General features: G+C 36.7%; 1 protein-coding gene across 2 annotated transcripts in view; it reads right to left on the bottom strand.

Annotated features, from left to right (window-relative positions):
• Positions 1–15,378, bottom strand: part of PKP2 (plakophilin 2) — an 83,765-nt gene that overhangs the window by 53,370 nt on the left and 15,017 nt on the right. For both annotated transcript variants that reach the window (XM_061204150.1, XM_061204149.1), the window contains exon 4: positions 9,503–9,638. In XM_061204150.1, coding sequence (XP_061060133.1) covers positions 9,503–9,638 — 136 coding nt within the window. The remainder of the gene's footprint in view (positions 1–9,502; positions 9,639–15,378) is intronic.

Here is a 15,378-nt window from a genome sequence, read left to right as displayed (position 1 = left end):
TGGAGAAAGTCCTCGCACAGAAACGAAGACCCAACACAGCCAAAAATAAATAAATAAATAAATAAAAATTAAAAAAAAGAGAAAAAGCTACAGAGACATACAGTATTTAAAAAAAAAAAAAAACCAGACAAAACATACAATAGTTTCAATAACTGGACGTGAGGCAATGATGGACAGTGATCCCTAAGAGATGGAGAACAAGCAAGGACAGCCCTACTGCTGCCTCAGATCACAGTCTTGAGAGAGTTCCCAGGCTGTGGTGCGATGCGGGAAAACCTAAGTGGAATTCAACAAGCAGAGCTGAGGAGAAAGAGTGAAGAATCCAAGAAGAACAAAGAGGCTAATGTTTGCAGGGAGGAGTAACAGTAAGAAAAGAGCTGCACAGAAAGAGAACTCCTGAGATCTGCAGAGGGTCCCCATTTAGTATTCAGTAGAGTATTAATCAGTTCATCTTTGTGAGGAAGTTGCCTGAGGCCACGGAAGTAACTGCCTAAAAAAGTTACTGCTCCTCATGCTCACACAGGCCCGTGAACAGGGCCTATTCTCACTAGCCAGCCAGAAAGCCTCATAATTCATAGTACATTGGGTAGAGTTCTCAGAAGTGTCTTGCCTTAAGAAGTGGGGACTAATTAGTTCTAGAATAAATGCTACTCTGGTCCCACCAACAAATCTTAAAAGCAAGATTTGAAAGAGTCAAACTGTTTTCAAGTAATTTAATTGTTATCCTTGAGTTTGTGAAGAAAACTCAAGAATATCTACAAATATAAAAATGTCCAGCATCCAACAAGATAAAATTCATAATACCTGGCATTCGATAAAAAATTTCCAGGCATGCAAAGAAGAAAAATATTATCCATAATGAGGAGTAAAAACAATCAAATGAAACCCACTCAGAATGTAAATTGGTGCAGCCACTATGGAAAACAGTATGGAGGTTCCTCAAATAACTGAAAATAGAGTTGCCATATGATTCAGCAATCCCACTCCTGGGCATATACCTGTTCTTTTTTTTTTTTTTTTTTAATCTGTCATCAATTTTATACACATCACCGTATACATGTCAATCCCAATCGCCCAATTCAGCACACCACCATCCCCACCCCACTGCAGTTTTCCCCCCTTGGTGTCCATACGTTTGTTCTCTACATCTGTGTCTCAACTTCTGTCCTGGGCATATATCTGGACAGAACTATAATTTGAAAAGATACATGCACCCCTATGTTCATAGCAGCACTATTCACAATAGCTAAGACATGGAAACAACTGACAGATGAATGGATAAAGATGATGTGATAGATATAATGGAATACTACTCAGGCATAAAAAAGAATGAAACAATGCCAGTTGCAGCAACATGGATGGACCCAGAGGTTATCATACTAAGTGAGTAAGTCAGAAAGAGAAAGATAAATACCATATGATATCACTTATATGTGGAACCTAAAATATGACACAGATGAACTTACCTATGAAACAGAAACGGACTCACCGACATAGAGAACAGACTTGTGGTTGCCAAGTGGGAGGGGAAGGTAGGGGAGGGAAGGATTGGGAGTTTGGGATTAGCAGATGCAAACTATTATATATAGGATGGATAAACAACAAGATCCTACTGTACAGCACAGGGAACTATATTCAATATTCTGTAATAAACCATAATAGAAAGGAATATGAAAAAGAATACATATATGTATACCTGAATCACTTTGCTGGACAGCAGAAATTAACACAACATTGTAAATCAACTATACTTCAATAAAATAAATTAAAAAATAATGAAACCCACCTAGAATGGACACAGATGTTAGAATTAACAGACAAGGTCATTCAAGCAGCTATTTTAACAGTCTTCCCTACGTTCAGATATCTTGAGGAAAGATGAAACATGTTAGGTAGGGACACAGAAGATATAAAAAAGACTCAAATTTTACTTCTAGAGAGGAAAACTATAATTTATGAAATAAAAAGTACACTGAATGAGATTAATGGCATATTAAACACTGCAGAAGAAAATTTTAGTATATTTAAAGCATAGAAAATGAATTTATCCAAAAAGAAACATACAGAAAAAAGAAACCAACTAAAAAAGAAAAATAGAGTATGCATGAGCTGTGGGACAACTTCAAGCAGCCTAATACATATGTAACCGTAGTTCCCAAAGGTGGGACAGAAGAAAATTTCCCAAACAAAATTCCAAAATTTGATGAAAAGCAGAAATCAACAATTTTGAGAAGTCTAATGAACTCAAGAAGCCTACGGAAAACTGCACAAAGGTACATCGTGACCGAACTGCTCAACACCAATGATAAAGATAAAATCTTAAAAGCAGCTTGGGTAGGCAGGGAGAGACACATCATGTACAGTACAAAAATAAGGAGGACAGGACATTTCTTGTCTGAAACAATGCAGGTGACAAGACAATGGAGCAACAACTTTCAAGTATTGGAATTAAAACACCATCAACCTAGGGTTCTGTTACTAGTGAAAATATCTTTCAAAAGCAAAGATGAAATTCTTTTTCAGATATTCAAAGCTGAAATAGTTAATCAGAGATTTGCATTATAATAAATGTTTTAAAAAATTCTTCAGGCAAAGGGAAATGACATCAGATGACACCCCCTACAAAAAGAAATGAAGAGCACTGGAACAACTTAGATAAAATGAACAAAGACTTTGGTCTTTGAATGACATAAACTACCAAAGCTCAATAGGAAGAAATAGATAGTCCAAATAGCCCCATATCAGTTAAAGAAATTAAATTTATAGTTAATAACCTTCTCACAATGAAGACTTAAGGTTAAAATAGCTTCACTGGTGAATTCCACCAAACATTTAAGGAAGAAATAATACCAAGTCCAATCAAAATCTTTCAGAAAATTGAAGAGAAGAGGACACTTTCCAATTCATTCTATGAGGCTAGTATTACCCTCAATCTAAAACTGGACAAAGACATTACAAGAAAAGAAAATTACAGGTCAATATCATTTGTAAATTAGCTTTGTAAGTTCTTGACAAAATTTTAGCAAATCTAATTCAAAAATATAAAAAGTGACAGTACATCATGACCAAGTGGGTTTCATCATAGGAATGGGGTAACATTTAAAAATCAAAGTAATATATCATATTAGCAAAATTAAAATAAAAACCAGAGAAGTATTTCAATAGATGTATAAAAAGCATTTGATAAAATTTAACAGTCATTCCTGAGGGGGAAAAAAAATCTATTAAATTAGGGACAGAAGGGAAGTTATTCAACTTGATTCGGTGATTTATGAAAAACCTACACCAACAGCTAACATCATACTCAATGGTAAAAAGCTGAAAGCTTTTCCTCAAAGATCAGAAGCAACAAGGATGCCCACTCTCACCACTTCTGTTCAACATAGTATTGAAAGTCCTAGCCAGAGCAACTAGGCAAGAAAAAGAAATAAAAGGCATCAAATCAGAAAGGAAGAAGTAAAATTGTCACTATTTGCAGATGACATGATATTATGTACAGGAAACCCTAAAGACGTCACAGAAAACTGTTAGAACTAATCAACAAATTCAGTAAAGTTGTAAGATACCAAACTAATATACAAAAATCGGTTGCATTTCTTTATACTTAATAACAAACTATCAGACAGAGAAATTAAGAAAACAATCCCATTTACAATTGCAGCAAAAAGAATAAAATCCTAGGAATAAATTTAACCAATGAGGTGAAAGACCTGTACACTGAAAATTATACGACATTGAAGAAAGAAACTGAAGAAGACACAAGTAAATGGAAATATATTCCATGCTCATAGATTGGAAGAATTAATATCATTAAAATGTCTATACTACCCAAAGCAATCTCCAGATTCAATGAAATCCCCATCAAGATTCCAACGGTATTTTTCATGGAAGTAGAACAAGCAATCCTAACATTTATATAGAACCACAAAAGACCCTGATAGATAAAGGAATCTTGAGAAAAAAGAACAAAGCTGGAGGCATCATGCTTCCTTGATTTCAAACTATATTTAAAAGCTATAATAATCAAACCAGTATGATTTTAGAATAAAAACAGACATATAGATCAGTGGAACAGATTAGAGAGCCCAGAAATAAACCCACACATTATGATCAATTTACAACAAAGAAGCCAAGAATACACAATAAAAGGTTTTGGGGAAGCTGCACAGCCACATGCAAAAAAATGTAACTGTACCACTATCTTACACCATACACAAAAATCAACTGAAAATGGATTAAAGACTTGAACGTAAGACCTGAAACCATAAAACTCCTGGAAGGAAACATAGGCTGTAAGCTCCTTGACGTTGGTCTTGGTGATGATTTTTTGGATTTGACATCCAAAGAAAGGCAACAAAAGCAAAAATAAACAAGTAGGACTATATCAAACTAAAAAGCTTCTGCACAGCAGAAGAATAGATCAACAAAAGGCAACCTATACAATGGGAGAAAATATTTGCAAATCATATGCCTGATCAGGGATATATATAAAGTATATATATATATATATACTTTATATACTTTATGTATATAAAGTATACAAAGAACTCATACAACTCAACATCAAAACAAACAACCTGATTAAAAAATGGGAGGAGGACATGAATAGACATTTTTCCAAAGAAAACAGACAGATTGCCAATAAACACATGAAAAGATGTGTCACTAATCAGCATCACTAATCAACAAGGAAATGAAAATCAAAACCACAATGAGATATTACCTCACACCTATTAGAATTGCTATTACCAAAAAGACAAGAAACCCTTGTGTACTGTTGGTGGGAATGTAAATTGGAGCAGCCACTGTGGAAAATGGTATGGAGGTTCCTCAAAAAATGAAAAATAGAACAACCATATAATGCAGCAATTCTACTTATAGGTATTATCTGAAGGAAACAAAAACACTAACTCAAAAAGATATACGAACCCCCGTGTTCCCTGCAGCATTATTATTATTATTTTTAATAAATTTATTTTATTTATTTATTTATTTTTGGCTGTATTGGGTCTTCGTTGCTGTGCACAGGCTTTCTCTAGTTGCGGTGAGCCGGGGCTACTCTTCATTGCGGTGTGTGGGTTTCTCATTGCGGTGGCTTCTTGTTGCAGAGCACGGGCTCTAGGCACACGGGCTTCAGCATTTGTGGCGCACGGGCTTAGTTGTTCTGTGGCATGTGGGATCTTCCCGGACCAGGGCTCGAACCCATGTACCCTGCATTGGCAGGCGGATTCTTAACCACTGTGCCACCAGGGAAGCTCGACTGCAGCATTATTTATAATAGCTAAGACATGGAAACAACCTAAGTGTCCATCGACGGATGAACAGATAAAGAACTTGTGGTGTGTGTGTGTAAATATATATATATGGACTATTATTCAGCTATAAAAAAGAAGGAATTACTGCCACTGCAACAACATGTATGGACCTTAAAGGCATTATGCTAAGTGAAATAAGTCAGACAGAGATAGACAAACACCCTATGACCTCACTCACATCTGGAATTTAAGAAACAAATAAAACAAAAAAACCCCAAAATCATAGGTACAGAGTACAGTATGGTGGTTGCCAGAGGTGGGGAGGAGGTTTGGGGCAGGGTGCAATGGGTGAAGGGGGTCAAAAGGTACAAACTAAAAAAAAACTAAAAAAAAAAAGGTACAAACTTCCAGCTATAAAATAAATAAGTCCTGGGGATGTAATGTACAGCATGATGACTATAGTTACTAATACTGTATTGTATATTTGAAAGTTGCTAAGACAGTAGATCTTAAAACTTCTCATGACAAGAAAAAAAATTTTGTAACCGTGTGTGGTGATAAATGGTAACCAGATTTATTGTGGTGATCACTGCACAATATATACATGTATCATACCATTATATTGTATACCTGAAACTAATATAATGTTATATGTCAATTACATCTCAATTAAAAAAACAAAACAAAAAGCTGGAAAAAACTGTTGTTAAAAATACTAAAGTATAAGCCTTTTCCCTTTCTTCCAAAAAAAAAAAAAAAGCAAGCAAGAAAAGAAAAAAGAAAAAGAAAAACCACAAAAATACCCCAGATTAAATTCCTCAAAAAACAACAACAACAACAACAAAAACTTACAGGTAGCATCATACTTAATAGTGTAAGCACAACTGAATGCTTTCCCCTACAATCAGGAACAGGACATGTCCACTCTCACTTCTTTTTAACATTGTACTGGAGGTTCTAGCCAGTACTAAATTAAAAAAAAAAAAGACATATAAGTCATCCAGATTAGAAAGGAAGAAACAAAACTGTCTTTATTTACAGTTGGCATGACCTTCTATGTAGAAATGTGATGAATCTACAAATATGCTACAAGAGCTAATAAGTGAAGTAGGTAATAACACAGATACAAAATCAACATATAAAAATCAACTGCATTTCTATCTACTATCATTGAACTACCAAAAATTGAAAATGAAAAGAAAAAGTTGACCATTTATAAAAGCATCTAGAAATATGGTATCTTTAGGGAAAGATCTGACAAAAGAATGAAAGATCTCTAGAGTAAAAACTACAAAACACTGTTGAGAGAAATTAAAGAAGACCTAAGTAAGTGGTGCAGTATACCATGTTCAGAGGTCAGAAGACTTGTTTAGATGTCAATTCTCCACATATTGATCTACAGATTCAATGCAACCTCAAAACAAAATCCCAGCAGTTCTATAAAATATGGAAATTGACAAGCTCATTTCTAAAATTCAAATGGAACAGCAAAATACCTAGAATAGCCAAAATAACTTGAAAAAGAACAAAGTCAGAGGACTAACATTACCTAATTTCAAGACTTAATATAAAACTATGGTAATCAAGACAGTACAGTATTTGTATAAAGATAGACAGAGATCAATGGAATAGAATACATAGTCCAGAAATAAACTCACATATATGTATATGATCAATTCCTTTTCAACAAAAGTGCAAAAAAACCTCAGTACCAAAAGGCTAGTCTTTTTAACAAATCCTGCTTAAACAATTGCATATACATATATTTTAACAAAAGGAATTTTGGTCCACATCTTGCAATATATGCAAAAATTAACCCCCAAAGGACTACTGATCAACTATAAAATATTACACTTAAAAAACTTCTAGAAGAAAATATAGAAGAGTATTTTTGTGACCTTGGAGTACAGAAAGATTTCTTGGATACACCATGAAAAGTATGACCCATAAGGAAAAAATTGATAAATTAGACTCCATCAAAATTAAAAACTGTTAAGAGAATGAAAAAACAAAACACAATTGAGAGAAAATATTTCCAAATCATATATATGAAAAAAGATTTATATCCAGAATCTATAAAGAAATATCAGAATTCAATAAGAAAACAAAAGACCCAAATAAAAAAATGGGCAAAAGATCTGGAAACACATTTCACCAAAGAAGGTATACAGATAATAAATAAGCAAATGGGGCTTCCCTGGAGGCGCAGTGGTTGAGAATCTGCCTGCCAATGCAGGGGACACGGGTTCGAGCCCTGGTCTGGGAAGATCCCACATGCCGCAGAGCAACTAGGCCCGTGAGCCACAACTACTGAGCCTGCGCATCTGGAGCCTGTGCTCCGCAACAAGAGAGGCCGCGACAGTGAGAGGCCCGCGCACGGCGATGAAGAGTGGCCCCCGCTTGCTGCAACTGGAGAAAGTCCTCGCACAGAAACGAAGACCCAACACAGCCAAAAATAAATAAATAAAAATAAATAAAAATAAAATTAAAAAAAATAAATAAATAAGCAAATGAAAAGATGTTCAACATCATTAGTCATTAGGAAAATGCAAATTAAAACTACAATGAAATACTACTACAAACCTATAGGCTCTAATAAATACTGACCATGTCAAGTGTTAGGATATCGAGGAACTGGAACTCTCATACATTGCTGGTGGGAATGTAAAATGGTACAGCTACTTTGTAAAACAGTTTGGCAACTCCTTAAAAAGCCATACAACTTCCATATCATCCAGGCATTCCACTCTAAGGAATTTACCCCAGAGAAAGTAAAACATTTGTTTGTATACATATGTTCATAGCAGCTTTATTTGTAATAGCCAAAACTCAAATGTGCATCAACAGGTAAATGGATAAACACATTATGGTGTATCCATACAACAAAATACTACTCAGCCATACACACACACATCTTTTGATACATACAACACAGATGGATCTTAAAAGATTTAAGCTGAGTAAAAGAATCCAGACAAAAAATGCATATTTACTATATGATTCCATTTATATACAAATCTAGAAAATTCAACTTACCTATAGTAACAGAAAGCAGATCACTGGTTGCCTGGGGACTGGAAGTGGGTTGTGTAGGGGTGGGATGTATTGATTACCAAGGGGCACAAGGAAACTTTGGAGGTAATGGATATGCTCATTATATTGATTGTGATGATGGTTTCACAGTATCAAAACATATGTCAAAACTTTGTCATTTTGAACCTTAATAAGTCTGTTAAAAAACTGAACAAACAAAATTGGTGCACTTATACAAGAGAAATCTATGTAGCAGTTTTAAAGAATGAAGTAGGGCTAATAAATACTGAAGATTTCCAAGATATAGTGTTAGATAAAAACATAAAGTACTGAGTACTGTAAATAACCTGTTACCATTTGTGATTTTATTTTAAACAAAAAAGGATATTCAACCAACCCATCCAATAATTGTTTCTACAAGCATAAACTATCTCTGGAAAGATACCCCAAAATTGATGAGAGAGACAAAGAGAGAAGGAGGGAGGGAGGGAGGAGGAGTGAGAATGGGAGGTTGATAGAGAAAGAGGGAAATGGGGGGTAGACTGGGGTTTGGAGTAGGAGAGAAACTTACTTTTCACTGCATACCTTTTTGAACTATGATTTTTTTTCCCTCACAAATGTACCACTTTTTAAAACGAACATTGATTCCATTTTGGAGGATCTGTCCTATAGCAACACTGGTGGAAATGCCAAAAGATACATGTACAAAGCTATCCATTGAACCACTGTTGTAATATGTTAAAGAAATTGTTTAAGGAAAACAAAAATTGGAACACATTGCTTATATTTAATATGTTTTTTTAAACGTAGAAAATAATAGCCTAAAATGTACACTCATTTTCTCTCTCTCGCCGCCTTTCTCTCTCAGAAAAATCTGAAACTACACAGACTGATACAAACAATTATCTCTGGGGATGGTTCTAAAGGGTCAGACAAAGAAGGGAGAGGTATGTATTAGTGATTTACATTCTAAGTTCTGGATTGCAGGAAAATTTTTTTTGGCAATCAGTGTATATTTCCTCTTAAAAGGTCTCAATAAAGATTTATTTTTATTTATTTATTTAATTAATTAAAAAAATTGAGCTATGATTGACATAACTCAATGAAGATTTTCAAAAATTAAAATAAATTAAAATTGGTTTCAGTTTGCAGTATCACCGTAATAGATGTGAAAGTGTGCTAGTTTTACATCAGACTTAATATGATATGCTCACCCTTTTCCGCGCTTCAGATTTCTGGAAGCACTCATGCTGTATGAAAGTAGCTGCAGCAGAAATCCTGGACGGCGGTGTGTGGTCTGCCTCAAGCATACTCACTGCTCGCTCCAGAGTCATCTCCGTGTCTGCATTCCTAGACAAACAGTCACAGATTCAGCAAAATTCCAAACCTGCCCTCTCCTGTCAACTTGATCCTCCAGAGATGACTTGGCTACTATCGGGAAGCACCTAGAATGTCTGAGCCTTGGCTCCTCTTCAGCCAGAGGAATAATCAGCCTCTGAGGCCAGAAGGTATAGGAAGCTAGCAGCAGAAACACTCCAGCTCTGGTCAGACTAGCCTCTGAAGATACCACTGAATTGAGAAGAAACTTAACTCTGTTTAAGAAAAGTATATATCTTACATGAAATTTAAAAGAAATTTGGTCACAGAAATTAAAAATTATTCCTACCCTGGTAATGTCACACCTGTAAGTTAAACACCTTCCCTCAAAAATCATTAGATTTTTCTCACAGCTGCTCAAAATCTGTTATTTCACCTGAAAATAAGCTTTAAAAGCAGCATTCTAAAAGTGCTCTTATTTGATGAATATAGTAGTATGTAAACAGTACAAGCCAGGAAAACTGAGTTTGTTTGGTTAAAATAAGTCATGCTAGTGTGACAGAATCCATCAGGAAAGGTAATGATTACATGCAACAATAAAAAGCCCTTTTTAAAGACAATTTTATAAACATTCTGTTACCATTTGCTTTGCCATTGTAATGACATTCAGTTTACGTCTATTTAGTAGCATACTTTGTCCTCTACTAATTGCAGGTGTGTACAGTGTTATGAAATCCAACTCAGTTTGATACTGACAGGATAATTTACAGAGAACAAATAAAATTGCTATGTGTAAAACAATAGCTCCCAAATGCCTCACAGAAGTGGCATTTTTTTCCTCCCCTTTTACTTCTGCCTAGAAGGTGACTAGGTTAGACAGCCTATTACCAAGGTGGATTTGCACTTCCTTTTTTTCTTTTGCACATTTGCACATTTGCACTTCCTTAAGTATCGCCTCAGAGAAACCATACTCAGGATGGCAACACGTTAGGACTGTGGCTAAAGACATGCTTTAAAGGTAACCTAGGACTCTTTTTGGCTTCAAAGAAGGTTACACCTGATTCATTTCAGGTAATGGAGACTCCTAAGACATTATGGGAGGGAATTTTCCAGTATCTGCTAGCAAGAACAGTGAGGAAATTCTCTCTTATAGCTGGCTAACCCACCAATACATGCACCTGTGTACAGAGGTGAACATGTGTATGTTAAGAATGGCTGTGTGTGAGTGGGTGTGGCACAGGTGAGGGGATAAGAGTAATGGGCCTCATGACTAAAAACTAATTCCCACTGCTTCTGAAACACATGTTCAAACACAGAAGTGTTACCTCATGAGTATAAGGGTATTAAAAATGAAGCACTTCTGGCATCTATACTGAGAATTATATAATGATCTCATATTTTAAACTGTTGGGACTTAGCAATCAAGTTAATTGGTAAAAATGTAGGCTATTTTCACTAAAACTAGAATTTGAATCACTTTTATTTAATATAAACACCCTTTTAAAAAGAGATGGAAGCTCCATCCTGTTTTCCAATAGTTAGCTAGTGGGAAGCAGCAGCATAGCACAGGGAGATCAGCTAGGTGCTTTGCGATGAACTAGAGGGGTGGGATAAGGAGGACGGGAGGGAGGCTCAAGAGGGAGGGGATATGGGGACAGGTATATGCATAGTCACTGATTCACTCTGGTGTACAACAGGAACTAACACAGTACTGTGAAGCAATTATACTCCAATTAATATCTATTTAAAAAAAAAAGAGATGGAAATATTTCATATGCATGGACTCCAATTCCTTTACAGGAAAATCAAAAGTGAAATTAGTTTTAAGTCTTTTACCATCCACCACTACAGGTGTTTAAACTAATGAAAGATCATTCATAACCTAAGAATAACCTCCTGTTTAACACTTCTTTTTTTTAAGATTCAGCCATTAATGTACTTCATAAGTCATAAATGACTCAGGAAAGTCTGAATTCCCAAGTCTCTAACACCAACAAATAATTCCATTCCTGAACATGATTCACAAAGAAGTTCTGCATTCACTACCAGCCAACCTAATGCTACTTCACTTTATCATTAAAAACAATTCCCAAACATAACGAAGACCTCCTCAACAAGAAGGTCTGCCACAGCTGTCAGGGCATCAATTTCCTGTTTTGTTATTGTCTGTAAAGTCCAACTCTATAACATGGCATATGTTCTGACCTCAGTCTGACTCCATCTCCTGCCATCCTCCACCCCATCTCCTCTCCCTCCCCTGATGGACTAACCCATCCTCCAATCACACCAGACTTTTAATCCTTCTCTAAACACTGCATGCCTCTTCACAAGCCACTCTCTCTGATTTTTCTAGAAAGCCCACCCTTCTACCTAATTCTTAATTCTTCAAGACTCAATTCAAATATCATCATTTCTGTGAAATCTTTCCTGCATCCCTACCCCCAGCTAGAGCTATTGTTTTCCTCCTCTATTCTCCCACAGCACTCCTCCCCTGTTTCCCAACAAAATTGGAGTCTGCTAGTGCAACACACAGCAAAGTCAATCTAATGACACAGGGTTGTGGTGAAGGAAAGTACAGCATTTACTTCAGGGCACCCAAGCAAGGAGAATGGGCAGCTCATGCTCAGAAGACCGGATGGTTGTCAGGGAAGCGTTTTTAAAGGCAAAATTAAGAGTGAGCGTTGCAGGGTGCCTGATCAGCTTGTGGACATTCTTCTGATGGTGGTGAGGTAACAGGATGATGTTCCAGGAATCTCAACAATCAACCTCTGGTTCCAATCAGTATGGGGTCTAGGTGTTGGTGGTCAGCATATAGTCACTATCCACAATGAGTGGCAGTCCTAGTTTCTGCAGAACAACTCAGAGATATGTGTTAGATTGTTATCTATATCCCTTCAGGATGAACTAGGAGTCCTGTGACTCCATTGTTCTAATCATTAACTACTTGAGCCTGCTCTTTGGAACTCAGAGAGGGCCTAGGAGATAAAAGCCTTTCTTCAAACAAGAAACTTGGGATATGGAGGGAATTTTGCACCCAGGCAAGGCACTGCAGGGTCCTGCTTGGTTTCACCTCAATCTCTCTTCCTCCCTACTTCCTTCCCTGCTTCCCTTTCCTCCTTCTTTCTTCCCTTTCTGCTCACTCACAAAACATTTCTTGAAGCCTGTAGAAATGTGGCTTGGGAGATGGGGTTGGGGAGGGAAGCATCAGGATGAGCAGTTGTTCCTCGGCCCCATTATCCACTGAGCATATTCTCCAGAAGTGAGTCTTTTCAACAACTTTAGTTAATATGTTAATATGATATCAATATATATTTTACAAAAATGTAAAGAGGAAGCAGTGTAAAATATCACTGGTCAGAATATGAGATATTATATGAAAAAATTAAAAACGGTCCTTTTTTTTAGGTGTGCAATCCCTTAGCAACCGCATTCCTGCCAATAACAATATAGCCCTGCCCTAGGTTGGTTCCCAGATATTAGAACAGCTCTGAAGGCCAAGCAAACACCAGATGATGAATGAAGAGCTCCCTCGTGTTGTCAGATGCTTAGGAAATACAAATTGCCCTACCTCACAAAGATTTTAGGCGTGATGAAAGCACTGCTTTGGAAAGATGACTTTGGAGTGGGTATGTGTCTCTAGACACAGTTTTGAGGGCACTACAAGAGTCTTAGCTGAAGCAATAAAGTTGTGAACTGGGCTGTTAAAAATGGAAATGGAAAGAAAGATATAATTAAAAGATACCTGAGGAATCAAAGAACTAAAGAGGTTGCTAATTAAGAGGATGTGAAGGGAAGTTATTATGACATCTTTTCTACTCTGTGCTGCTATATGTCACAAAGTTGACTGGTGATCCTACCAGAGATAAAGTCTCTCACTTTTCTCTCCCTCTACTAATACATCACTCTTTTGTTCTCTGAATTCCTATAGACAATAGTACAATCTAGCACTTGATGTGTCTTATTTTCTTTTTTACGGATCCTCTATGGTGCTTACTGCAGTGCTGGGTACACTGGAGCAACCTAATATTCATTTGCTGAACCACCAGTCTTCCATAGGTACAGAAATCATATTTTCAGTAAAACTGATCTACAGTGTTTTACTTGGTGATTTCTTAAACCTTTTTCATTAGTCTGATTTAGAACAGCTGTTCACTATCTCTCTTTACTCCAATGTTTTGATTTTCAGCTGCATTAGAAACTGACCAGCCATTCTTCTTTTAGAAACAAAGATCCATTGTTTAATACCTTATGTCATTATGTAGGTTGATAGTTTTATCTAACTACTCTATAGGAGTGTTCCACAAATGTGAAAGAACACTTCTTTACCTGTGGGACTTTCACTAGACATAAAAAAGCAGTTTCCAAATATAGGGACTGGATAGAGTTTGAAATGTGAGATACTGCAAGGCAAAGGAGAGCAGAGTGTGTGTTCTCAAGGGCAGAGCTCTCAGGGGGCAGCCCGGGGAACTGAAATGAGCCATGGGGCACACCAAAGGAGGAAGAGAATCAGATATGGATGCCACCTTGATCATTATAGGAAATATCCCTGACGCCCTTTCCTTTCCATACATAGCAAAATTTTTAAGAAGTGTTCATTTCTATGATTTCTGGTCTCTAGGATGGCAACTTTGGGAATCATCAAGAATAGATTTCTTTCCCTTTATTTTAAATTTCTTGATCCTAAGTATTCCTTCTAGTCTTTGAAATATGATCAATTATTGTAATAAAATCCACCCTATTAAAACAATAACTCGAATTTAGAGGGGGAACAGATAAGAAAACCAATAACCACAATATACTATTCTGGTAGAGACACCCACACAGTACAGCTATCTGGGGCTCATAAACTAGATTGTGAGGGGAGTGGTCAGGGAAAGGGTGGTAACAGATAAATACAGAATCATGAGTAGCCGGCCAAAGCTACTGGGAGGAGATAGATGGATAGACAGACACACAGACAAAGAAAAGAAGGAAGGAAGGAAGGAGGAAAGAAAGGAAGGAAAGAAGAAGGGAAGGCAGAAAGAGAAAAATAAAGAAAATATGTGAATTAATATTTTCCATTAAGGGAAGTAAAAGAGGTTCGAGGTAGTTTGACTGTTTGGGGATGTGTTTGGGGAAGGTGATGATGATGGGTGGAGGACAGTAGAAAGAGATGAGACTAGAGTGATAAGCATAGCTGAAAACATGGGCCTTGTGTGCCATGGTAAAAAGCACAAAAATATGGTGGAATTATGGGAAGGTTATAAATTGGAGAGAGGAATCATCAGATTTGGGAAGATCATTCTAATGGTCCTAGAGAATGGTTGAGTGAGCAAGACCAGAGGCAGAGAGACCTATGCAATAGAGACAGAAAGAAGGGTAAAAATTTAAGACCCATTAAGGAGAATAAAATGTGGCTTGGTGATATGTGACTATGGAGGGAAAAGCTAAGAGTGACTCCCAGGTTTGTAAAGATAGGACTTTAGTATGAGAAGATAGGAGTAGAGGGTAGGGAAGAGCTGATAAATTTAGTTTTGAACATACTGAGTCCATGACTTTGTTAGAAATACATACAGATCTAGAGTTCAGGATGGAGGACAGAGCTGAAAATAAAACACTGGGAATCACAGGATACAAGTGCAGTACACAGGGCCTCTTTAGAAGAGCACCAAGACCAGAAGAGAAGGGTTGATGAAGATGACTTCCTTGGGCATGCAGAAAAGTCTTCTCAGAGAAGACTAAGACATGGCTAGAGAAAACCAGGAGAAGCTGGTGCCCCGACAACCCAGGGAAG

This window comes from Eubalaena glacialis, chromosome 11 (genome assembly GCF_028564815.1).
Source record: "Eubalaena glacialis isolate mEubGla1 chromosome 11, mEubGla1.1.hap2.+ XY, whole genome shotgun sequence".
NCBI classification, from domain to species: domain Eukaryota; kingdom Metazoa; phylum Chordata; class Mammalia; order Artiodactyla; family Balaenidae; genus Eubalaena; species Eubalaena glacialis.
Note: the sequence above shows the minus strand (reverse complement) of the source record. Positions and strands in the feature narration are given on the sequence as shown.